Below are 26,060 nucleotides of genomic sequence, written 5' to 3'. Positions count from 1 at the left end.
AACAAATACAGGGAATAATAGATTCAAAAGTTCCAGCAAAATAAAAGTTTAAATATATTTTTTTATTCGAATATAAATGAGAAGACGTTTCACTAGTCAAAAGAACACTAACGCAAAAGCAGAGATTACGGTTGGTTATAACGTAAATGATGATAAATCACGAATTATTCAAAATGTTAAAGTTAATGTTAGCCCTGAATTAACAAGGTCAGCAACTCAACCAAATTTATTAACTCGTGACTTACCGAAAAAGGAGGAGGAGCAAAATAAAGAAGATGGAGACCCAATCATTTTATCTGAACCCGGTAAAGAACCTGTTGAAATTCCCACTTATCCAACATACCCCCACCTCTTTCATCAAACATCGAGAACCCATATAAAATAGACATTAATTCTGAATTAATGAAAATTTACCGTGATATAATAATTAATAATTATGATTCAATAATAAATTTAATTGATCAATCCGGTTTAATTATTTTACCTTATGAATCATTAATTCACATTATCGCCATTCTTTGTGATGTTCAAGATTCAGACGTTAAGATTCAATTTTTCATAGATGATGAGGTTTCATGCTGCGGAACAGTTGCAAAAATAAATCCTATAAAGGATATTAGCACAATTAAGATATCAAAGAACGGAACAACAACTGAACTTCATTTAAACATATAATGATATTTATAATAAAATAGTTGATGAATATAAATATCACTTGAAAAATTCTTTGTTAAGGCTATTTAATATTCAAGCATTAACATTATTGAATAATAATCCTTTGAATCATAATCAATAATAATTGACCTTTCACCAGTTTCTATCGTTTGTTTTATTTCTTTTTGTTCCCCACTATCTGGATCGGTCATTGTAATTGTTTTTGTTATAGTATCAGCTTTATCTTTAACTTCAATCTTTTTTCCATCGGGATATTTAAACCAAAATTCCAAAAATTTCGATATTGTCAATCTGTTCATATTTTAATCTATCAATTACATTTTTAATACCATCTGAAAATCTTATGAAATGGTCATTATATGGGTTTGATTGAACTAAATTTGAATGAAGTGAAATATAACCTGTTGATGAATATGACACTGACTCATATTTTCTGAAAACACTAAAATTTATAACATGAATGAATTTCTTATTCGTTGAATTTATGAATTCTTTGAGGTAATCTTATTCTAGTTTTATTTATCACTGGAAAATAACGCTTTACCATATTTTATTCGTAATAAAATGTCAATTATCAATATTATTTCGAATAATAGTTGTGAATTAAATTTAACAGTTAGCGGAATTTATAATGTTACTCTCGTTTCTGTGAGTGGTAAATTTAATCCCATTCTTTTAGACCCTTCAGATTATATATCATTTATTAAAGATGACCTTGAAAAAACGTATGATATGTATATAAATAATGTGATAGCGAAATGGGATATTAACATGATTTTAAGTTATTTAAATGAATCATTTATCGTATGGTATGAAGAAAATTTTAAATCAAAACCCGATAAACTTTTTGAACTTGATGAAATAAATAACCTTATTAAATTCCCGCTGAAAATTAAATTTTGTACTCCTCATCTTCGTTCATTGTTGGGAATATTAAATTTTGAAAAAGATGTTGGGGATGTTTTGTATTCTGACACTGTTCCAATTTCATTTTAATCAAATGTGATAAAGTTAATACCCCAATGAGATTTTCACATCAAAACATTAGACCCTAACTCTTACCCTCAATACAAAACATTTTATCCATCAACTTAAACACATTTTCTTTATCATATCCATTTCAATTATCCGGGAATTCATTTATTCTTCATTCAAAAGATTTATCAAATATTAAATTTAGAATAACTGACCTATTTGATTGTGATTTAGAATTTATGAATGAAATATTATGGCAATTTCAAATAGAGAAAATAGCCGATGAGATAACGGATTAAATATTTATTTTTAAATCATAATAAATGATTAAACAACAGCAACTTAAGGCGCAAAACACCCAGGTCCTTCAGACCATTACATACGCCATATATGCATATAATTCAAAGACGGCAGAACAAACGCAAAGGTTGAAATATGGAGATTTGGAGATAGTATTGAAAAATGAACATTTCGAATTCGTTTGCAAAGGTGGTGCAGTGATATCAAATATAAAAGAAATTTTATTTATGAATTCAAAAATTAAAGGAATAACGGATGATATAAGATCAATTCCACCAGAAGAACAGAGATATTACGCATTAAATGCATTTCCTAAAGTTTTGAAGATTGGAAGATTTAATTTAAATGAGGAATTCATAGAAGGTTTCCTAAATGACATAATGAAGAAGGTGGATAAGGAATATGTGGATAGTGAGTTAAATAAGAAGGCAAATTTGGTTTATGTTGATGAAAAAGATAATGAAATTAAAGAAAAGGTTGAATGGTATCATGAATGGACATTTGAGACTTTTAAAGTTAAAGCTGATACAGAATGGGTTTCAGGATGTTTAGATCTTAAAGCAGATAAAACTTATGTTGATGAAAATTATGCAAAGAAGTCGGAAGTAAATGATGTGATTACAAGCATGAAAAATGAAATACTTCAAACATTATATCCTGTTGGTTCTATTTATACGTCAATGAACTCAACAAATCCATCAACAGTTTTAGGTTTTGGTGCGTGGAAGCAGATTGTAGATAAATTCTTATACTGTGCTAGATATTCAAAGCAAACAGGAGGTTCGAAGAAAATTAAAGAAGCAAACCATCCACCGCACACTCATACAGGAACTACAAACACAACAGGAAATCATTCACATTCAATAACAAAAAGAGGTTATACAAATCTTGCAGCGGGTTCGGATAGATGGGGAATGAATAGATATGATATCACAACTGACCCAGTAGATTCAAGCACAGGTATTTTCTGTGGAACCGCAGGTAATCATTCACACACTTTCACAACAAATCCAACAGGCTCGGGTAAAGATTACATACCACCATTTGTGACTGTATTCGCATGGTACCGCGTTCATTGAACGCGCTTGAGCCCAGACTTTTGGGTCAAGGCTTACCGAATGAACTAAATATATTTTATGTCTGTAATTAATTAGGTAATGAAGTAATGGATGAACTGCAGAAATAAATGTTTACGTTAAGTGACTCAAAGAGTCCGGAGACAAAGTCTCATGGTTTCAGGTTATTCAATAATTAATTATTTTTGAAGAACTGAAGGTGCTACCATGTTACCATGTGCTACCAGGTTAATTAACTTCTCTGAAAAAGTGTGACAACATGACATTTTGACAACACAGCAGGAGGAAGGCAGTTATGAATTATTTTTGAAGAACTGAAGGTGCTACCATGTTACCATGTGCTACCAGGTTAATTAACTTCTCTGAAAAAGTGTGACAACATGACATTTTGACAACACAGCAGGAGGAAGGCAGTTATGAATTATTTTTGAAGAACTGAAGGTGCTACCATGTTACCATGTGCTACCAGGTTAATTAACTTCTCTGAAAAAGTGTGACAACATGACATTTTGACAACACAGCAGGAGGAAGGCAGTTATGAATTATTTTTGAAGAACTGAAGGTGCTACCATGTTACCATGTGCTACCAGGTTAATTAACTTCTCTGAAAAAGTGTGACAACATGACATTTTGACAACACAGCAGGAGGAAGGCAGTTATGAATTATTTTTGAAGAACTGAAGGTGCTACCATGTTACCATGTGCTACCAGGTTAATTAACTTCTCTGAAAAAGTGTGACAACATGACATTTTGACAACACAGCAGGAGGAAGGCAGTTATGAATTATTTTTGAAGAACTGAAGGTGCTACCATGTTACCATGTGCTACCAGGTTAATTAACTTCTCTGAAAAAGTGTGACAACATGACATTTTGACAACACAGCAGGAGGAAGGCAGTTATGAATTATTTTTGAAGAACTGAAGGTGCTACCATGTTACCATGTGCTACCAGGTTAATTAACTTCTCTGAAAAAGTGTGACAACATGACATTTTGACAACACAGCAGGAGGAAGGCAGTTATGAATTATTTTTGAAGAACTGAAGGTGCTACCATGTTACCATGTGCTACCAGGTTAATTAACTTCTCTGAAAAAGTGTGACAACATGACATTTTGACAACATTAATGAAAATTTGATGCAGTACAAAAATAAAGTTAGTTTTAAAATTATTTTTATTTATTTTTTATTTTGTATGTAAGAACAGTAATGTCGGTCGAAGCAAAAACATTCACGAACAAATCTAATGGTGAAACATTCACAAAAGGCACTTATAACAGTATTGAAGTCTTACGTAGAGACAAGGATGGTTATATAAATGCAACAAAGATGGCAAGAGAAGCAGGAAAGTTAAACCATTTAAACAGATTTCTCAATAGTGCTAAAATGCAGGAAATTCTTGAGTTTTGGATGAACGAATACGGTGGAGCCAAAAGTGGCTCGACCTCAAAACAAGCATTTTATGAGCTTACAAAGGGTGTTATAAATGAATTCAAAGGTATTTACATACATCCTAACCTCGTTCATTTTGTTGCTGAATGGTGCTCTGTAAAGTATGCATTTTATGTCAAAGATATTATGGACTCCATAGACAAGAAAGTTCATGAGAAATTAGATGAAGAAGAACTTGAAGATACAGTAGAGAATGCTAAACCTTTGTTCGAACAAGAAGTTAGAAAATGCGCGAAAAACAATTAGAACATGAACGTGAGATATGTTATGGTTATAGAGATTCTCCATTCGAACTAGACCAATGGGAACAAGAAAATTTAAAGAGAGAATTTAGAGAATATGAACTCGCTAAGATAGCATTAGAAGCTGCAGAAAAGAAGTTAAAAGCTTGGGGTCGTTTTGTAAAAAAATATTGTGAGTAAATGAACTCATTATTTTTGTCATAAAGACATGAAGTGGCGGGGCATAGCCCATGACCAAAAATATATTTTATCGTTAAGTGACTCAAAGAGTCCGGAGACAAAGTCTCATGTTTCAGGTTATTCAATAATTAATTATTTTTGAAGAACTGAAGGTGTCACCACGTCACCATGTGCACCAGGCTTAATTAACTTCTCTGAAAAATGATGACAACATGACATTTTGACAACAGGTCGGGAAATGATTTGTCATGACTTATGAAGGAGGCGTTGAAGATGTTTATTACCATCTAAGAACTTGAGAGAATCTAAACCAACTCATCTGGGACCATTAGAGCGGGAGTACTGGAAAGACAAAAAATATACCAGAAAGAATAAAGAAAATTCTTCTAAACTTTTTCATTAGATGTAAATCAGACATGAACGAGAACAGTCATGATATCATTAAAGGTACCATTTATTTACACCAAAAAATAATGTTTATGTTAGCATGTTAGATCTAACACGTTTTCTAACCACTTTTTCTAACATAACTATTTACAAACGTTTTACATGGTATATGTTGCGATGGTTCATGACTTTAAACAGTTTTGTAGCTTCTATTTCTTCACGAAGAATATCAAAAATTTTAACTATGCCGAAGGTTTCTTTATACTTCTTCTTGACATCAGATAGAAGGAAATCGTCAGCTGTTGGATAGTTTTTGTTCAGAAATGCTAACATGTCCATTTTATCTTCTGCGGTTTTCTCTACTTCTTCTTTAAGTCAGCATAGTCGTTTCTCATACGTTCTATCTCTTTGACGGAGTAGTTATATTTCCTCATTGCTGCTTTACATTTTGAACATTGCGGATTCATTTTTGCGTTATACATTGAAATTTGACCTGCTAGAACAACTAAGGCGTCAATGGTTTTCTTTTAACTCAAAAGTTGTTGGTTTTATTTGTCCATTCCATATTTTACATCTTTTATCTTTATCTCTTATCTGCCATACACATTCAGCAACTAATGAAACAAAGTTGTCGTATGTCTTAAACTCCCCAGATTAATATATGTCAGAGATGTTCTTATATACCATGTCGCGATCTTTGTCCATAACTTTATGGTTGCAATGATATCCTAGAAACTCATAGTTTACTTTACGTATGAACTTCTTTATTTCTACTGAGTCAGTTGGTTTCACTTCTATTTCATCGAATTCATGAATAGTGAGCTTTTGTTGTTGGATTTCAGGCAATTTGGGTAAATGGTCAATAATGTCCTGCATGTCATAAAGATACTGTTCATTTGTTTCATCTTTCGCACTACAGTCTAAATTACTTGTTAAAAGTTCTTGCTTAATTCTTTGTATTTCTGTCTCAAAAGTATATGAAGAAGGAATGAAGCTTTTCATCTCTACTAACATAGATGTTGGATTCATAACTAAAGAGTTTGGTGAAGTTGTTGTTTGAAGTGTTTGTAGAACCTATTGTTTGAAATCATATCTTTACATACAAAATAAAAATTTTTCTTAGAAAAAAATTAGCGTTATTTTTCTTTCATAAGGAAATGTCAAAAATTCATGATTTTCGAGAGTTTTAGACCATGTAGAAAAGTGGTTAGAAAACGTGTTAGATTCTAACATGCTAACATAAAACAGGTTGAACCAAACGATAATGAGGATTCATTTACTGACGATGAAATACCTGTAAATGATGCTTTATAAAGTATGATTTGAATTTATTTTTGCATTAATCCTGCGTGAATTTTGTATAAAAAAAACAACCGTCTGAATTCCGGCGGTTGCTATATTCTTCACAAAACATTAACGATGAAATCATGACAAAGCATATACGATGAAATCATGACAAAACATTAACGTAAACATTTATTTCCCCGACTGTTGTCAAAATGTCATGTTGTCACACTTTTTCAGAGAAGTTAATTAACCTGGTAGCACATGGTAACATGGTAGCACCTTCAGTTCTTCAAAAATAATTCATAACTGCCTTCCTCCTGCTGTGTTGTCAAAATGTCATGTTGTCACACTTTTTCAGAGAAGTTAATTAACCTGGTAGCACATGGTAACATGGTAGCACCTTCAGTTCTTCAAAAATAATTAATTATTGAATAACCTGAAAACCATTAACGATAAAATAACTGATAACAAATTTTTATTTTTATATAAATGGATACCCCACAAGCTCAAAATTTACCACGAATCATAACAAGGGAGGAAACGATAAAAATGATGCGAGAACTTGCTAAAAATAACAAACCACTAAAACTGAGAAAATGCGGTTATGCAGTAATGATGGAAAGAGAGATGTTGTCAAAGAGAAATAAAAATTAAATTTGGATAGAGTTTAAAAATTCATCTTTATTAAATTCATCTCTTCCAATCAATTTATTTATTCTATTAAATTCTTTTATTTTTGCTTCACTCAGTTTAAGGATTGAACGGTAAGTTTCTAACTTTTCGATTATTTCCTTCTTCTCTTCATCGTTTTCAGTTCCATTAGTTTTATGGGCATCAACCCCACCGCATTGCGGCTTCTTTTTGTAATAGCATATTTTTGATTTAATTCTGTTTAGTTTCTTTTTATATTCATCGTCTGGACTCTGAATCTTAATTAAATCAGGACTCTTGACTGCTTTGTTGTCACTCATTTCTTACGAAATAAAAAAATTAAATATTATTTAAATATAATGGAGTAATAAAATAAATCGGAATTTCTATTAATTTATTGTCAACTTCAACTAATGCATTGCCGTTAATATATCTAACAAATTCAGCTATTGTGTCAAATCTTCGTCTTCTTTTTGTCATTGATTTATCAGTTTTTCCATAATCGAGATGAATCAAAACTTTATCCCCTTGTTTAAAATTCATGAGCCCCGAATTAATTTGTTCACGTTTAACATCATTTAACCTTTCCATTTGCTTTCTAATATATTCCCATTCTTTTGAAATATCATTTTTCATTTCCACCGGTTTCATGTTTATAGTTCTATGCCATGTATTATTGTAATAATATACTAACTGTTGTATGATGGAGTCATGATTTCCATCCCAGTATATCTGACCGTTAACCCCTAACGCATCTCTAAGAGTTCTCATTACCGCATCAACTATTTTATTATGAAACGTATATGGAGAGGATGAAAAGAAAAAATTAATTTGTGGGAAATAATGAGCCATAGCTGCCTGAAATCCTTTATCACCATCACCCCTGATATTATCTACTCTTTCATGATCTAGTAAGTATTGTATAGCTCTTCTTGTTTCCTGTTTTGTTTTCCCTTTCACTGGAATGCAATATAAATATCTAGTGTTAATGTTAATGGCAAATAAATAAGTAACGTTTCCTTTTGAATATTCCAGATGATCGATTTCGTATGAATATGGATATGGAGCAAATGAAGGGCGACTAAATTTTTCCTTTAACGGTTGAATTTTCGGGTCAATTGGTTTATTTAATATCTTGAAATCCTTTTTAAAATCTTTTTGCTTCTTTAATGTTTGAAATGGATATAATAAAGTGAATGATGAAGGATTAACTGAAGGAGGAGGCGGTACTGTCGTTGGAGGTTTTGGTGTTGCAAGTGGTTTAATTTTATCTGCTTTGATTTTGGAATTCATTCCCCCTTCATTAATTCTGGATGTATTCTATTCATTTGTTTTAAATATGCTGTATATAAAGGTTTGATATACTTTCCCGCTTCGAGTTTATGTTGAAGGATGAATTCCAAAAGTTGATCTTCATTTAAAAGTCGGTTGAATATGGTTTAACTAATGAATCATAAATTAAAGCTTGTGCTTCATTTATGGTCTGAAGGGTTAGGGCGTTTTGCACCTTTAGCTGTTGAACATTTGGCTGTTGAACATTTGCTACTTTAGACCTCGGCTTTGGTTTTTGTGGCTCAGGATTATATAAATTATATAATTCATCAATATCTTCTTCTGTTAATACTTTATTTTTGAAATCTTTCAACTGTTTAAGTTGTGATTTAGTTTTTCCCTTTGTATATTATTATTTTTAATTTTGTCTTTAATTTCAGAAATTATTTTATTATGATATTTCAAAATTTCATTTTTATAATATGGATAATAATATTCCATATCATCACCCGTTGTTATTATGTTTTTGGAGATATGATTTTAAATCGTAATAATCAAGAAAATTTTGATTAAATACTAAATCATCAATTAAAATTTTTAAATCTGTGTTATCCATTTATATAAAAATAAAATAAGTGTTTTAAGGGTGCCCACCTCTTTGAATCATAGTATCAAAACCATTATTTACATATTGAATCGCATCATTAACGGTTCCTTTTGTCTCTTCTGTGGCATTTCATTAAAATTTTAAATTGTATTAAATAAATGGCATACAACATCCATTTTCACAACATACAGCCTTAGTGTGTGCTCCTGTTAATGCAGTCTTACCGATTGTTAAGCGAGTCATTGACCCGTTTTTAAGTTGTAAATTAATATTTTGACCATCAAATATCACTTTATCATTTATTATATCCAAATATTTTTTAGGTGTTAATTGCTTATTTTGTCTTAAACTAACACCCTTCATTTTTTGTGCAATCTTTTTAAAATCACTTCCATCAATTGAACCGTTGAATGATGTATAACACTTAGGACATAAAGCAACCATGTTATCACCTTGTTTCTCAATTGCTAAACCCAATAACTTCTTCTCATGTGCTTTTTCTTCAGCTTTATTCTTTAATTTAGGTTTAAATTTCTCATCAAAACAGAAGAAATCAAATGGTGCGAATTTGAAAATGTTTTTATCATAAAATTTTTTATCGGTTACAATCGCCTGAAATGCTTGAGTGTTAGGAAGACTTGGATCGCCAGCAATAGCCCAATAAGATGAATCAGTATCACCTTCAATGAAATGAAAACGATTAAGATTCATGCATTTATACATAAAATCATAAATGAAAACTAAATACCAGTATTTAGCATTATCTAAAGTAAAAAATGCCTCTTGTAAACATGTATCACATCTATAAAATCTATCTTTGAGCATCACTTGATATGTATCCTCACCTATTTCTCTTATGTTTTTAAACTTATTTGACATACATGCAACGCGTGCCTTCTGTGCATTCATTATTTTAGTCTTTGCGTAATTTTGTGTATTCATTGCATCGATATGATCCATTAAGCGAAATCTTGCAAAATAAACTTTTCCCTTTATTTCCTTCTAATTCAGCCTTTTGTCTTTCGTTCATAAATTTGTTCGCAAATTCATTAAAACAAGTGTTTTTCGTAAATGTTAAAATTGATTGAATATCATCAATGATAAAATGAAATTTGCCTATTAGATACCAAAGATAATAAGAAGAAAATGGTTGATATTGGTTGTGTGTTGATGCTAACTGAGTTAATTTCCTCTGTTTCTGGTCAACTGGTAGATTGTTTGATTTCATGTAATTATACATAAAACTACCAATTGTTTTTTCATCTGTGATAATATCTAAGTTTCTTATTATCGGTAAAAAGTTTATGTAATCATTAATGTATTTTTTCATCAATGTGACCCTTTACTTCAGCAACGAATAAAGTATTTTTCTTCTTAATTATTCCCAGTGCTTTTGCTTTCTTTGTTGCTGTATCACAAATGATAACACCATTCAATCTTCCCGGCATATACATTTTATGGTCAGTATATTGAATGAAATCATGAGGATTAGATGAAAATGATGAAGGATATAATGAATTAAAGTCAACTCCAACGAAATGGGTCATAATGTTGGTGGTGTCCTCATTTGATACAGTTTTAGTTTCTGGACTATATGAAAGTTTATTAATGCGCGTGATTCCTTTAAGATTTACTCTATGTTGAACATTTGATAAACCACCAGTAATTCCATTACGGAGAATGTGATAAGCTTCAACCGAATCTAAAGTCATTGGTAAATTATTTTTTAATGCATAATTTCTTAAATTGATTCTTAAACGTTGAACATCTTCATCTTTATTTGATTTTACGACATTGCAATAACAACACATTAACTGACAATTTTCTTTGGTATGTGGTTTTTCATTATCGATTCTATCCAATGTTGGTTTATTTGCATATGTAAACGCTTTACCACACATTTTACATTTAGATGAAAGGATTAAATCGTGATAGTATTGAAAATCATCCATTGAAACATTATTTTTAGTATCCCTTTCTGCTTTTTCATCTTGTTTCTTATATGATTCAATTTTATATTTCCAATACTTTTTCGTTAATTCAAAACTTGATTCTATCTCTTCCTCAGGATATTTTTCATTAGGATTAAAGTCTTTATATGCTAAAGCGTAACGAATCATTGAAGCATTCGATGATAAAGAAAGATTATGAAGCATGTCAATTTTATAAACAAATGTTTCTTCAATAATTTTATCGATTGGGTCAATCATAATTTCAACATCTTTATTGCAATAATGAATAAAATATTCTAATCTATTCTTAAAATTTTTAGCATCATTGAGATATATTTGATAATCACTATCTGATATAGTTTCTTGAGTTAATGCTGAATAAAATGAATCTTTCGTGAATGGTTCCTCTTTATATAATTCTTCTTCGTAATTCTCCCATGTGATGAATTGATAAGGGAAAAAGGATTTAACACGTGATTTATTGTTTCCGAAATCTTGAGTGAATTGGTCTAATGTCCCGCCCGCTATATAATTTCTGATGTCAATAAATCTCAATTCATATGGAACGTTTGTTTTCTTTACAATGATTTGCTTAAATTGTGAAGATGAACCCAGCATTGATTTTATTTTCCATTTTGCAGTGTTTAAATCAGGAAGAATTAAATTTAAATCAAACTTTCCCGAATTAAAACCTATGATATTCACTTTATTGAATTCCTCATCTAGAAGTTCTTTAAATGCTTCCTTTTGTTTCTCATTTAATGTATGGGACTTCATTAATTCTTCATATTGTTCAATATTTGATTTAGTAACTAATGAACAGGTTGAAAATAAAAACTCAATCCAATCAGAAATAAAAGAATCACTCGAAGTTAAGCAAAAATTCCTCGTATATGTTTTATCATTTAATTTAACCGTTGATGATACCATGAATGGTTTTAAGTAAGCGTTCAAAGTTGCACACTCGGAAAGTTGTAATTCTTCTTTAGTCTCTAATGTTTCGAAGTCAAAAGTAATATAATATCTTGTCGGTTTATAATATTTCTGCAAATTGTGAGCTAATAACCACTGATATATCTTCTGTTTCGTAATATGTGGTGCATATGGTTGCTGTGTCTTTTGCAATTGAACGTCTTGAATTAATCTTCCATTATTTTCTTTACATTTCTCACAATGCTTTAAAAATCTTCTTTGGTTTTTCCTTTCTGGATCATCACGGATAGAATAAACTTCTTCTTTACAATATGGACAAACTCTATAGCCGGTGAGTGCTTCAACGTCTGTTATTCTGTCAGCGTGAAGTTTTCCACATGGACTCTGTGTTAATAAAATATTTACTGTTTCAAATTCTGGATCTATCATTATTGAATCCACTAATGGAAAGTCTACCTTATTTATGTCCACGTCTTCTGGTTGAGGATCACAATAATAGAAATCAATATTAACATTTAACATTCTCGCTAATCTCTCACTTTCTGATGAAATGTCAAACCCTTCATATGAATCTATTGCTTCATTTAAATAACTTCTACGAGTTTTAGGATTAACACCATCAGGAATGTTATAGAAGCGTTTAAATAACCTTCTACCTTCTGCTCTAATTTGATTATCATTCATTTTAGCGGTTCCGTTTTTGTTCATTTATGTAAGAATAAAAAATTAAAAAATAAATAAAAATAAAGTTTATTTTTTAAAGCCCATAAAATGAATTAAGAACACATAAATTTTTATCATCTGCGACGTGACGAATACATTTTAATTTACTCAAGAATGCGTACCCTGATACATTAAATCTAATTCCTGTCTTATTTAATTTCACAACTTTGAAAAGGAATGTATGAATAGCTATAAAATGATGAGAAGATGTTTTATGGGTTGCTTCCATTTTTTCTGAAATAAATGAATAAATATAATGTTTATAAGTTTTCATATCTTTTATATTCTTAATAACGAATGGTATAGACCTTTCAACTTCGTCTTCCTTCGGTGCTGTTCTTTCATATGAAACATTATTAGTATCTTCAATAATGAAACCACAATCACACAAAATTTTATATGTTCCAATGGTTTCTTTTGATATTTTATCTAATAAATCAAAAACTTTATCAACACCCGTGCATTTATTTAAATAATAATTTGTGTAAATATCATGATCTTCTTTCTTAATCGTATTAGTTGCATATGTCACATTTTTAAGAGCTTTTTTGAATTTCTCAGAATCGAGAGGGGGTGAAAGTAAGATACAAGGGTATTTTTCATTATCAATAAATTGTAACTTATGTTTACGAATAAATTTAGTACCTTCTTCTGAAAGTGTTTCATCTATTTCGCCATCTAATAAATTTTGTGTTGATTCTGAGACATAATTTTTATATCTTTCTTCATGAGATTTTTGAACTGCTGATTCTGAAGCTGGGATATTCATTAAACCCTCTACTTCATTTTCATTATATTTTTCAACTTCGCTTAATTCCTTAATTTTTTCATCTATTTCATCTCTTATTTTTTCCAGTCTTTCAATTTCATTGTATTCATCATCATCTTTAATCCGTTCTTCATAATATTCAGGGAAAACATCAGGTTCTTTAGGTTTTTCTTCTTCAGATGTGGGATATAAGAAATTTATAACATCATCTTTATTCATTTTTCCATCATAATCTAAATCATTTAATAACTCGGCAAATTTTTGACAATTTCTTAAATAATATTTACTAACTTCATAACACATCTCATCTAATATATCCTTTATTTCCTCGTTTGTGAATCCCAATTTTTTAACGTCGTTAGTTTTGACGCTCATTTCATACAAAATAAAAAAAAAATAAATTATTCAAAAATGTAAGACATGAATTTTTAAAGTTTATTTTTTATTTTTTATTTCATTATGGTAGTGAATCTTTCATTCATGAAAATAATTATTTCTAATTTCTTTTACTCTCTCGTACATACTAGATTTGAAGAATTCAGAACTTTTACCATAATCTCCTAAATGTTTTCTTATCTTATTGGTTTTCCATTCATTATATGAAACTGTATAAACTTTATCTTTATCTTTGCATCTTTCATCACTTCCAATATATTTATATTTCAATTTTGATTTATTGGTTTCATATTCATTAACGTTTAATAATTCACAGTCTTCCTTTTTAAATAAATGTTTTATGTATTCAGGATTAACAATTCTATAATATTGCTTCCCTTTAAATCTTTGAATATAAACAGGAACACCATCCTCTAAAATTCGATAATCTATTTTATCTGGTTTTACTTGTTGGGTCATTTATGTAAGAATAAAAAAATAACTTTAATTTAAAATTAATATGTTAAAAAAATGATACAAAATCGCTCGATATTGTATGAATTCTTACGTTTACAAAAAAAGTCACACACCCCGCCTTATCCTACTACTTCTAAAAATGATTTATAATTTTGATTTATTGCAATGATATGCATAAATTTTATCATTTACATCCAATTATTTGTTCATTGATTTAAAATCAGTCAAATGAGTTATTCCAATTGTTGAAACTCTAATCAATTGTAATCTTGGCCAGATAATTCCAAAAAGACTCAGGTGCTAGCCCTTATTTTGCTATGTAATCTTCAAGTGAAGCTTTCCTTATTTGAGGAATGTGCATTTAGTTTTAAACACAAAAATTTGCAGAGTATTTGAGTATCAAAACAAATTTGTGTTGTTACATAATATATTTTTGGATGATATGCAACTTTAGCTTGATATTCACATTAGTAGTATATGTGGAAGGGTTGTGTGACTTTTTTTGTAAACGTAAGAATTCATACAATATCGAGCGATTTTGTATCATTTTTTTTAACATATGAAGTAAAAAATGTATGATTCTTACGGTTTTTATTCTTATTTTTGAATAAATCAAGATTTAAAAAATTTTCAAAATTGTAAGACATTTACACTCAGCCCAAACATAATGAAATAAATCATTAAAAATTAACATTAATTTTAAAATAATTTATTTTTTATCTTTTATAAAAGAAGCTATATATAGATGATGTCAGATATTCCGCGATTAATTAAACATTGTTTAAATCCTGAATGGAATCAATGGAGTCATAATCAAAGACCTCATAAACGAGTAAAAGAAATTAGAAATAATTATTTTCATGAATAAAAGATTCACTACCATAATGAAATAAAAAATGAAAAAATAAAAAATTTTTAAAAAATAAACTTCTTACGAAAAATTAAACGCAAGACTATCAAAAGATAGAGTTGAAAGAGTAATGGTAATGATGAAGAAGAATTTGATGAGTTCAACATAGAACTTTAAGAAACTAATGATTATTTGAATTTATGAAATCAATTATTGATTTCTCTTTCTTCAATCTCTTCTATTCTTTTTGTTAAATCATCTATTTTCATTAATGAGGTGATTCTTGATTGAGGAATAGATTTCAAACTAACCCCCTTTTTTTTTTGAAATTTTGAATCCATCAACTTTAAACATTTTATTCAATTTACACGTTGTCAATTCTTCAAATAATTTTTTATTGTTAGCATAATAGTCATTAAATTCTTCAACAGATGAAAAAATTTTTATTTCAGTAATTGGTTTAACAACGTTTATTTTTTGTTGAACATTTTCACTTTCATTTATTTCTTCCTCCTCTGTTTCATTTATTTTTAAAATCGGTTTCATTTATCATTAAATAAAAATTAGAATATAAGTGATGAAATATATTTTTTAATTAATATTAAATCAGAAATGGCGGCAGGATTCTTTAAAAAATTATGGGATGGAATTAAGAAAGCTGCGGGTTGGGTTCATAAAAAGATTATTAAACCCATTGCAAACTTTTGGCACCAGTAGCGAAAACGGCAGGAACTATCATAGGTGGGGTATTAGGTACTAAAGCAGGTAATCCGGCGATGGGAGCACAAGCAGGTAACGCAATTGGTGGAATAGCTGAAGGAATACTTAATAAAATAGGAGGTAGATAGTGGAAAAATAAATAAATATTATTTTTATCTTAGTATCGGTTGTAGTCTTTGATAAACTTTTTCTCCTTTATTTAAAACTTCTCTTATTGGGGCAGCTTTTGGTGTTATTGATTCAGCAACGTCACTAATTGCTTCTTTATTCTTAAATATCCAATTTGCTCCTTTCTTCATTGTTTCCCAAACTTTATGCGCTCCTCTTTTTACTTTATCCCACAGTTTCTTAAATATACCTGCAGCCATAGTTGATTATTTCATTAAAATTAAAAATTCATTTTCATCTTTTAATTTTGATTTTTTATTTAATAATAAATGACGACTAACTATTTGGTGCCAAACACTAAACCGATTAATGGAAATGTGTTTCATTCATTCGAAAAGATAAATGAAATATTCGCAAAGAATGACGGTAGAAGATATTATAGAGAACTTGAAAGTTCATGCTATGACTCTGATACTCCATATTTTGATGATAAACAAACTCATTTAAGAATTACAAATCCGGCTCATGATGTGAACCAATTAGGTGACACATATATTAAACGCAAAGTTAAAGCAACTCTAGTTTCAAATAAAGCTTTCACATGTGATGCCGCTTTTAAATGCATGCGTTTATTCGTTGGTTACAAATCATCAAATCAAAGCTTTAAACAATTAGAAGTAGAAACCGAAAGAGGTGATGCCGGTTATCTTCAGATGGATTGCGCCCGTGAATCTTTCGCATTTGCAACATATAAACCAAAATCAGAAAGGAAAGTTAAAAAGTTTGTTCATTCGTTATATAATAATGTTCAAAAATATGATAACTCAGTATGTGGTAAATATATTGACCCTTCAGAAGTTTTCAAGAAAGCAAATGAAGAAGTTGATGTCACTTTTGATATGATTATTCCGGTAAATGATTTGTTAGCATTTCAGGCGTTCGATGATTATCCTAAATCATTTGGTGATATCATTCTTAAATATTATGTTTTCAGGGATACTTTAGTATTTTGTCAGGTTGACCCGTTAAGAGTTGCTGATTTACAAAATTACGTTTATGAAAAGATAACTGATGAAAATTATGAAAAGATTATGAATCATGTTTATAAATATGATCGCAAATTCCAACAAATCGGACTTCCTGCCAAATTAATTACAAGCTTAGCCGCTACATCTGCTGACGCAACAGTTGATGACGTTATTATTTCATGCACAAAGATGGAAGTTTTAGAGGATAAATGCATTACACCAGGATACGGTTTAATTGAAGAATCAGTTAAAGCAATACCACGTTTATTCAGTAAGGAAGATCCATTCATGATTCCAGCTCAACATATTGACGTTCGTTCACTAAATGGAGGTTGCATCACTCCTGAAGGTATTAGCTCAGATTTCTCATACGCTCTTCATAATGTTACAGATGTTGTGTTAACATTTCCGAAGAATGCAATGCAAAGAACAGTTTTAGAAAATCCAATGCTTCGAGGTCTTCAGGTCACTATAGATTCCAGAAACTTCCCCGATCAAGCGATGACCACAGTGGGTGACATATTCTTTACACGTATGCTTCAAGCTTCTGATTTAGATGGAGTGAATGAATGCACAGAAGAATACGAGGACTCATTAACTAGACCACTGAATGATGATGATGGCACGCCATTAGCTAGAACATGGAAAGACCAAACTTCATTCTTATGCACTATTCCAGTTCAACGTGATGGAGCGGGTATATTCTTTGATGGATTAGAAACTTTCAACTCACAAGTTACAGTACAAGTGAAAGCTTATCCAATCATTCAGGGTGAAAATGACACTTACTGTTCAAAGGTGACAAATCCTCCTCAGGTTTGGTTTACTAGGACTACATATTGGACATGGACACCGGATGAAGGTTTGAAATATCATCCAACAGGTACACCACCACAGTATAGAAGTTCATATGATGAAATATTGATGAATAGAAATGTTTAAAATTATAAATTTATTTTTGATTAAATGGATTTAAATTCATCCACCCCTTATGAAGAATTAGCAGGAGTATATAATACATACGTAGATGATATGATTAATGAAGCATTGAGTGATAATAGAAATGCTCTATCTAAGGAAAAATTAATGAAAATTCCATATTCTGAATGTTACTTAAATTCAATCACTGCAGCAATTGGTAAACAAAATAAAGGTAAAACATTAACGATATTAAAACAAATTATCATTATTGCTAACACTTCCCCCTATTCACATGTGTTAATTTATATCAACCGTTCAGGTTCACCTTCAGATGATACATTTGAATCTTTAAAGCATTTAATCAAAATTCCAATTATTTATTTATCACAAGAAGAAGCAGAAGATTATTTAAAAAACTTTTTAATGTATAAAGAATTATATAATACAATCAAGAAGCAAGGATTAGAGGATAAAATTATTGATAAACAACGGGATGAATTATTTGAAACACTTTCTATTTCAAATTTTGATAGAGAATTTTTGCATTCACTCATTTTTCTAGATGATGCAGTGAAATCAAAACTAATAACAAATGAGAAATCATATTTTAATCAGTTATTAACTCAATGTCGACACATTCAGTGTTCATTCTTTATGGCTGTTCAATACTTCAAAGCATTAAGCACAAACATTAAATCAAATCTATCAACACTTTTCATTTTCAGTGGGTTTAGTCGTCAACAGTTGAACGTTATGCTTTATCAAGTGAATTTACCAATGAGCATTAATGAACTTTACACACAATATCAGCAATTAGGTGAACATGGAAAAATAATAGTTGATTTAAATAAAGGAAGTGTTAAATTTGATTAACTTTTTATAATTAATTTTTATTTTTTATTTATAATTAAACATGACAGAAATGGCAAATCTTCTACAGGTTCCATTAAAACAAGGGACAAACAAAAAGGGTGCATATAATAGAACTATGAAAGTTCCTGATGGAATGAAAGAATTAGTTCATATTGTTGCTGGTCTTCAAAAAGATGTTAAACAAATGAGAAACGTTTTAACATTACCAGAAGCTCAAGCATATGCCAAACGTCATGGTCCAAATTGGGAAGCACACGAAGCAGACATTACGGGTCCAAATGGAAAACCTGATGGTATAAATGAAGTTTTCGTTACTGATGGTCAAGGTAATATTAAAGTCATAAATGGTTATAAATTAACTATCTGATTATCCTAAACGTAAAGCATATAATGAACGTTATCCTATGCAATTTGATGAAAATGGAAAAGCTGTTAAACAATACATTGGAGAAGGTGAAAATGGTCCAATTAATTCATACCGTCATAATCCATATTCTTATTTCAATGAAGAATTAAATGCTATTGAAGAGGGACCGGATGGATTACCACGATATTCTAACCAGTTTGATGGTCAATATGCAAATATTAGACCTGAAATTTCAGCTAAGAAATTCTTTAAAGTTGCTTTATTCGATCCAGTTTTCGCAAATGTTAAAGATGAACTTAAACAGCAATTCCAACCAATTATAGTAGCAAGAATTGCATCAGGTGCTTTATCTCAAGCATTCAAAGATTTAATTAAGAAACCATTATATCAGCAACGGTTTAACTTATGATTTAGTTAAGGAATCAGATAAAAGAAAATTTGAGAAATCAGATGATTATAAGAATGCAATTAATGAATATATTCGGTCTATTAATTTCGATGAAACAGCTAAAAATCAACTTCATGAACAAATACAGGGAATAATAGATTCAAAAGTTCCAGCAAAATAAAAGTTTAAATATATTTTTTTATTCGAATATAAATGAGAAGACGTTTCACTAGTCAAAAGAACACTAACGCAAAAGCAGAGATTACGGTTGGTTATAACGTAAATGATGATAAATCACGAATTATTCAAAATGTTAAAGTTAATGTTAGCCCTGAATTAACAAGGTCAGCAACTCAACCAAATTTATTAACTCGTGACTTACCGAAAAAGGAGAGGAGCAAAATAAAGAAGATGGAGACCCAATCATTTTATCTGAACCCGGTAAAGAACCTGTTGAAATTCCCACTTATCCAACATACCCCCACCTCTTTCATCAAACATCGAGAAACCCATATAAAATAGACATTAATTCTGAATTAATGAAAATTTACCGTGATATAATAATTAATAATTATGATTCAATAATAAATTTAATTGATCAATCCGGTTTAATTATTTTACCTTATGAATCATTAATTCACATTATCGCCATTCTTTGTGATGTTCAAGATTCAGACGTTAAGATTCAATTTTTCATAGATGATGAGGTTTATGCTGCGGAACAGTTGCAAAAATAAATCCTATAAAGGATATTAGCACAATTAAGATATCAAAGAACGGAACAACAACTGAACTTCATTTAACATATAATGATATTATAATAAAATAGTTGATGAATATAAAATATCACTTGAAAAATTCTTTGTTAAGGCTATTTAATATTCAAGCATTAACATTATTGAATAATAATCCTTTGAATCATAATCAATAATAATTGACCTTTCACCAGTTTCTATCGTTTGTTTATTTTCTTTTTGTTCCCCACTATCTGGATCGGTCATTGTAATTGTTTTTGTTATAGTATCAGCTTTATCTTTAACTTCAATCTTTTTTCCATCGGGATATTTAAACCAAAATTCCAAAATTCGATATTGTCAATCTGTTCATATTTTAATCTATCAATTACATTTTTAATACCATCTGAAAATCTTATGAAATGGTCATTATATGGTTTGATTGAACTAAATTTGAATGAAGTGAAATATAACCTGTTGATGAATATGACACTGACTCATATTTTCTGAAAACACTAAAATTTATAACATGAATGAATTTCTTATTCGTTGAATTTATGAATTCTTGAGGTAATCTTTTCTAGTTTATTTATCATTGGAAAATAACGCTTTACCATATTTTTATTCGTAATAAAAATGTAATTATCAATATTATTTCGAATAATAGTTGTGAATTAAATTTAACAGTTAGCGGAATTTATAATGTTACTCTCGTTTCTGTGAGTGGTAAATTTAATCCCATTCTTTTTAGACCCTTCAGATTATATATCATTTATTAAAGATGACCTTGAAAAAAACGTATGATATGTATATAAATAATGTGATAGGAAATGGGATATTAACATGATTTTAAGTTATTTAAATGAATCATTTATCGTATGGTATGAAGAAAATTTTAAATCAAAACCCGATAAACTTTTTGAACTTGATGAAATAAATAACCTTATTAAATTCCGCTGAAAATTAAATTTTGTACTCCTCATCTTCGTTCATTGTTGGAAATATTAAATTTGAAAAGATGTTGGGATGTTTTGTATTCTGACACTGGTTCCAATTTCATTTTAATCAAATGTGATAAAGTTAATACCCCAATGAGATTTTCACATCAAAATTAGACCCTAACTCTTACCCATCAATACAAAACATTTTATCCATCAACTTAAACACATTTTCTTTATCATATCCATTTCAATTATCCGGGAATTCATTATTCTTCATTCAAAAAGATTTATCAAATATTAAATTTAGAATAACTGACCTATTTGATTGTGATTTAGAATTTATGAATGAAATATTATGGCAATTTCAAATAGAGAAAATAGCCGATGAGATAACGGATTAAATATTTATTTTTAAATCATAATAAATGATTAAACAACAGCAACTTAAGGCGCAAAACACCCAGGTCCTTCAGACCATTACATACGCCATATATGCATATAATTCAAAGACGGCAGAACAACGCAAAGGTTGAAATATGGAGATTTGGAGATAGTATTGAAAAATGAACATTTCGAATTCGTTTGCAAAGGTGGTGCAGTGATATCAAATATAAAAGAATTTTATTTATGAATTCAAAATTAAAGGAATAACGGATGATATAACATCAATTCCACCAGAAGAACAGAGATATTACGCATTAAATGCATTTCCTAAAGTTTTGAAGATTGGAAGATTTAATTTAAATGAGAATTCATAGAAGGTTTCCTAAATGACATAATGAAGAAGGTGGATAAGGAATATGTGGATAGTGAGTTAAATAAGAAGGCAAATTTGGTTTATGTTGATGAAAAGATAATGAAATTAAAGAAAAGGTTGAATGGTATCATGAATGGACATTTGAGACTTTTAAAGTTAAAGCCGATACAGAATGGGTTTCAGGATGTTTAGACTTAAAGCAGTAAAACTATGTTGATGAAAATTATGCAAAGAAGTCGGAAGTAAATGATGTGATTACAAGCATGAAAAATGAAATACTTCAAACATTATATCCTTTGGTTCTATTTATACGTAATGAACTCAACAAATCCAGCAAGTGTTTTAGGTTTTGGTACGTGGAAGCAGATTGTAGATAAATTCTTATACTGTGCTAGATATTCAAAAGCAAACAGGAGGTTCGAAGAAAATTAAAGAAGCAAACCTTCCACCGCACACTCATACAGGAACTACAAACACAACAGGTAATCATTCACATTCAATAACAAAAAGAGGTTATACAAATGCTTGCAGCGGGTTCGGATAGATGGGGAATGAATAGATATGATATCACAACTGACCCAGTAGATTCAAGCACAGGTATTTTCTGTGGAACCACAGGGAATCATTCACACACTTTCACAACAAATCCAACAGGCTCGGGTAAAGATTACATGCCACCATTTGTGACTGTATTCGCATGGTACCGCGTTCAATAAACACACTTGAGCCCAGACCTTTGGGTCAAGGCTTACCGAATGAACTAAATATATTTTATGTCTGTAATTAATTAGGTAATGAAGTAATGGATGAACTGCAGAAATATATGTTTACGTTAAGTGACTCAAAGAGTCCGGAGACAAAGTCTCATGTTTTCAGGTTATTCAATAATTAATTATTTTTGAAGAACTGAAGGTGCTACCATGTTACCATGTCACCAGGTTAATTAACTTCTCTGAAAAAATGAGACAACATGACATTTTGACAACAGTCCTGGAGGAAGGCATTTATGAATTATTTTTATTTTTTTATTTTGTGTGTAAGAACAGAAATGTCAGTCGAAGCAAAAACATTCACGAACAAATCTAATGGCGAAACATTCACAAAAGGCACTTATAACGGTATTGAAGTCTTACGTAGAGACAAGGATGGTTACATTAATGCAACAAATATGTGTCAGCAGTTTAGGAAAGACTTTAGAAAGTTGTTGGAAAATAAGTCCTGGGAAGAGTATTATAAGGCATTTTGTGAAGAATATAGCAACGCGGGAATTCAGACGGTTGCTTTTTATACAAAATTCATGCAGGAATTCCTGATGAAATCAAACAAGTTAGAGGAACGTATGTAGACCCAAGACTTATAAACTATATAGCAATGTGGGCTTCTCCAAAATATTGCATAGCAGTTGGAAAAATTATGGACTCCATAGACAAGAAAGTTCATGAGAAATTAGATGAAGAAGAACTTGAAGATACAGTAGAGAATGCTAAACCTTTGTTCGAACAAGAAGTTAGGAAAATGTGTGAAAAACAATTAGAACATGAACGTGAGATATATTATGGTTATAGAGATTCTCCATACGAACTAGACCAATGGGAACAAGAAGATTTAAAGAGAGAATTTAGAGAATATGAACTCGCTAAGATAGCATTAGAAGCTGCAGAAAAGAAGTTAAAAGTTTGGGGTCGTTTTGTACAAAATATTTGTGAGTAAATGAACCATTTATTTTTGTCATAAACGACCAAAAATAAATGTTTACGTTAATGTTTACGTTTATGGTTTTTAGGTTATTCAATAATTAATTATTTTTTGAAGAACTGAGGGTGTCACTACGTCACCATCTCACCAGGTTAATTAACTTCTCTGAAAATGAGACAACATGACATTTTTGACAACAGTCCTGGAAATAATTTTATCGTTAATGTTTACGTTTATGGTTTTTAGGTTATTCAATAATTAATTTTTTTTGAAGAACTGAGGGTGTCACTACGTCACCATGTCACCAGGTTATTTAACTTCTCTGAAAAAATGAGACAACATGACATTTTGACAACAGTCCTGGAAATGATTTGTCATGACTTCATCGTAATGAGTGTAAATCAGACAAAAAATATATTTTAGGTGAAGAGGTGAGATTTCACCTCCTTTTCACTCCTTTTTCACCCTCACCGCTTAGCGGCTCAGATTGCTTTTGCTTCTCGTGAATTTTCATGAATTTCCTTAAGATAGAAAAATAAAGTTAGTTTTATTTTTATTTATTTTTTATTTTGTATAAAGATATGATTTCAACAATCGGCACAACAACAATTCAAACAACTACAGCACCAAACTCGCTAGTCATGAATCCTACGTCAATGTTGGTAGAGATGAAAAGCTTCATTCCTTCTTCATATACTTTTGAGACAGAAATACAAAGAATTAAGCAAGAACTTTTAACAAGTAATTTAGACTGTAGTGCGAAAGATGAAACAAATGAACAGTATCTTTATGACATGCAGGACATTATTGACCATTTACCAAATTGCCTGAAATTCAGCAGCAAAAACTAACTATTCCTGAATTCGATGAAATAGAAGTGAAACCAACTGACTCAGTAGAAATAAAGAAGTTCATACGTAAAGTAAATTATGAATTCCTTGGTTTTCATTGCAACCATAAAGTTATGAACAAAGATTGCGACATGGTATATAAGAACATCTGACATATATAAATCTGGGGAGTTTAAGACATACGACAACTTTGTTTCATTAGTTGCTGAATGTGTATGGCAGATAAGAGATAAAGATAAAAGATGTAAAATATGGAATGGACAAATAACCAACAACTTTTGAGTTAAAGAAAACCATTGACGCCTTAGTTGTTCTAGCAGGTCAAATTTCAATGTATAACGCAAAAATGAATCCGCAATGTTCAAATGTAAAGCAGCAATGAGGAAATATAACTACTCGTCAAAGAGATAGAACGTATGAGAAACGACTATGCTGACTTAAAGAAAGAAGTAGAGAAACCAGCAGAAGATAAAATGGACATGTTAGCATTTCTGAACAAAAACTATCCAACAGCTGACGATTTCCTTCTATCTGACGTCAAGAAGAAGTATAAAGAAACTTTCGGCATTGTTAAAACTTTTGACATACTGACAGAAGAAATAGAAGCTACGAAATTGTTTAGAATTTCAAATATACATCGTACAATTCATGTAAAACGCTTATAAATATACTGGGGTGAAAAATTAGGTGAGAAAACTGGTGAAATCTCACCTCTTCACCTAAAATATATTTTTATTGAATTCAGCAACAAAAATAATGAATTTCATTATTTTTATTTTGTATGTAAGAACAGTAATGACAAACATTGAGTTTGAAACAGTTAGAAAGATAGACAATGACACCAAAGTGGTTAGAATAGGTGATTTAAACGTAAGATACTCAAAGAAATACAACAAATATTCTTTGTCAGACATTATATCTCCATCTGGAAAGAAAACAAACGACTGGGTTAGAAATGCTTCAACTCAGAAAATTTTGACAAGAAATCCTGAGCTTATGATATCGGTAAGATTCTATGGAACTACAGCATATCTCATTGACAAAAGTCTTATACAATAGTTTTGTTATGGTTAGACCCAGTTGTTGGATATAACTTCATAACTTATGGTTCATTCGATACGGAACGTTGCAGTGAAGGCTTATTTTACATCGTTCAGAAACCGAAGGACTTCAATACAAAGAGATATAAGATAGGAAGAACATATAATATAACTCAAAGATATGACAGTACAGTCAATAGAGTCAAGGTTGTGTTCGTTAATGATATGAGAGCTGCAGAAACAGAACTACTTGAAAAGTTTGAGAAAATGTATGGTGCTCATGAAAGGTAAAGAAACGTTTGAAGTAGATGAGATAGATAAAGCTATAAAATTATTTGACGAAGTTGCTGAAAAATACATGTAAAGCGTTTATTTTTGGTCTTTTGTGAAAGTCAGAAAATAAAGTTAGTTTTTTATAAAATATTTTTTTATCCGGAATATAAAGACAGATATGT

General features: G+C 30.2%; 6 protein-coding genes and 4 pseudogenes across 10 annotated transcripts, besides 2 other annotated features; 5 read left to right on the top strand and 5 right to left on the bottom strand.

Annotated features, from left to right (window-relative positions):
* Positions 1-13,823: part of a mobile genetic element that runs on past the window's edge.
* Positions 2,331-3,029, top strand: TVAGG3_0246080 (phage tail repeat-like family; the record flags this gene model as incomplete). The annotated part of the gene is made up of 1 exon (XM_051227859.1): positions 2,331-3,029. One exon carries the CDS (start codon positions 2,331-2,333, stop codon positions 3,027-3,029), a length of 699 nt encoding a protein of 232 aa, XP_051112845.1.
* Positions 4,235-4,899, top strand: TVAGG3_0246070 (annotated as a pseudogene). The gene has a single exon. A coding segment is annotated over exon 1 (665 nt).
* On the bottom strand, positions 5,434-6,377 carry TVAGG3_0246060 (annotated as a pseudogene). The gene has a single exon. A coding segment is annotated over exon 1 (944 nt).
* Positions 7,224-7,544, bottom strand: TVAGG3_0246050 (uncharacterized protein; the record flags this gene model as incomplete). Its single annotated transcript, XM_051227858.1, has 1 exon — positions 7,224-7,544. The coding sequence occupies one exon, from the start codon at positions 7,542-7,544 to the stop codon at positions 7,224-7,226; it is 321 nt and encodes a 106-aa protein (XP_051112844.1).
* TVAGG3_0246040 lies at positions 9,254-12,510 on the bottom strand (annotated as a pseudogene). The gene has a single exon. A coding segment is annotated over exon 1 (3,257 nt).
* On the bottom strand, positions 12,746-13,699 carry TVAGG3_0246030 (uncharacterized protein; the record flags this gene model as incomplete). The annotated part of the gene is made up of 1 exon (XM_051227857.1): positions 12,746-13,699. One exon carries the CDS (start codon positions 13,697-13,699, stop codon positions 12,746-12,748), a length of 954 nt encoding a protein of 317 aa, XP_051112843.1.
* A 2,231-nt stretch (positions 13,824-16,054) lies between the features above and the next one.
* Positions 16,055-16,270, bottom strand: TVAGG3_0246010 (uncharacterized protein; the record flags this gene model as incomplete). The annotated part of the gene is made up of 1 exon (XM_051227856.1): positions 16,055-16,270. The coding sequence occupies one exon, from the start codon at positions 16,268-16,270 to the stop codon at positions 16,055-16,057; it is 216 nt and encodes a 71-aa protein (XP_051112842.1).
* A 363-nt stretch (positions 16,271-16,633) lies between these two features.
* TVAGG3_0246000 (uncharacterized protein) lies at positions 16,634-17,980 on the top strand (the record flags this gene model as incomplete). The annotated part of the gene is made up of 1 exon (XM_051227855.1): positions 16,634-17,980. The coding sequence occupies one exon, from the start codon at positions 16,634-16,636 to the stop codon at positions 17,978-17,980; it is 1,347 nt and encodes a 448-aa protein (XP_051112841.1).
* A 150-nt stretch (positions 17,981-18,130) lies between these two features.
* Positions 18,131-26,060: part of a mobile genetic element that runs on past the window's edge.
* TVAGG3_0245990 (uncharacterized protein) lies at positions 19,025-19,123 on the top strand (the record flags this gene model as incomplete). Its single annotated transcript, XM_051227854.1, has 1 exon — positions 19,025-19,123. A coding segment is annotated over one exon (99 nt), but the record flags the coding sequence as incomplete, so codon positions are not given.
* Positions 23,068-23,729, top strand: TVAGG3_0245980 (annotated as a pseudogene). Its single transcript has one exon. A coding segment is annotated over exon 1 (662 nt).

This window comes from Trichomonas vaginalis, chromosome IV (genome assembly GCF_026262505.1).
Source record: "Trichomonas vaginalis G3 chromosome IV, whole genome shotgun sequence".
NCBI lineage: Eukaryota > Parabasalia > Trichomonadida > Trichomonadidae > Trichomonas > Trichomonas vaginalis.
The sequence above is the reverse complement of the archived record's forward strand: the minus strand, read 5'-3'. Positions and strand labels throughout refer to the sequence as shown.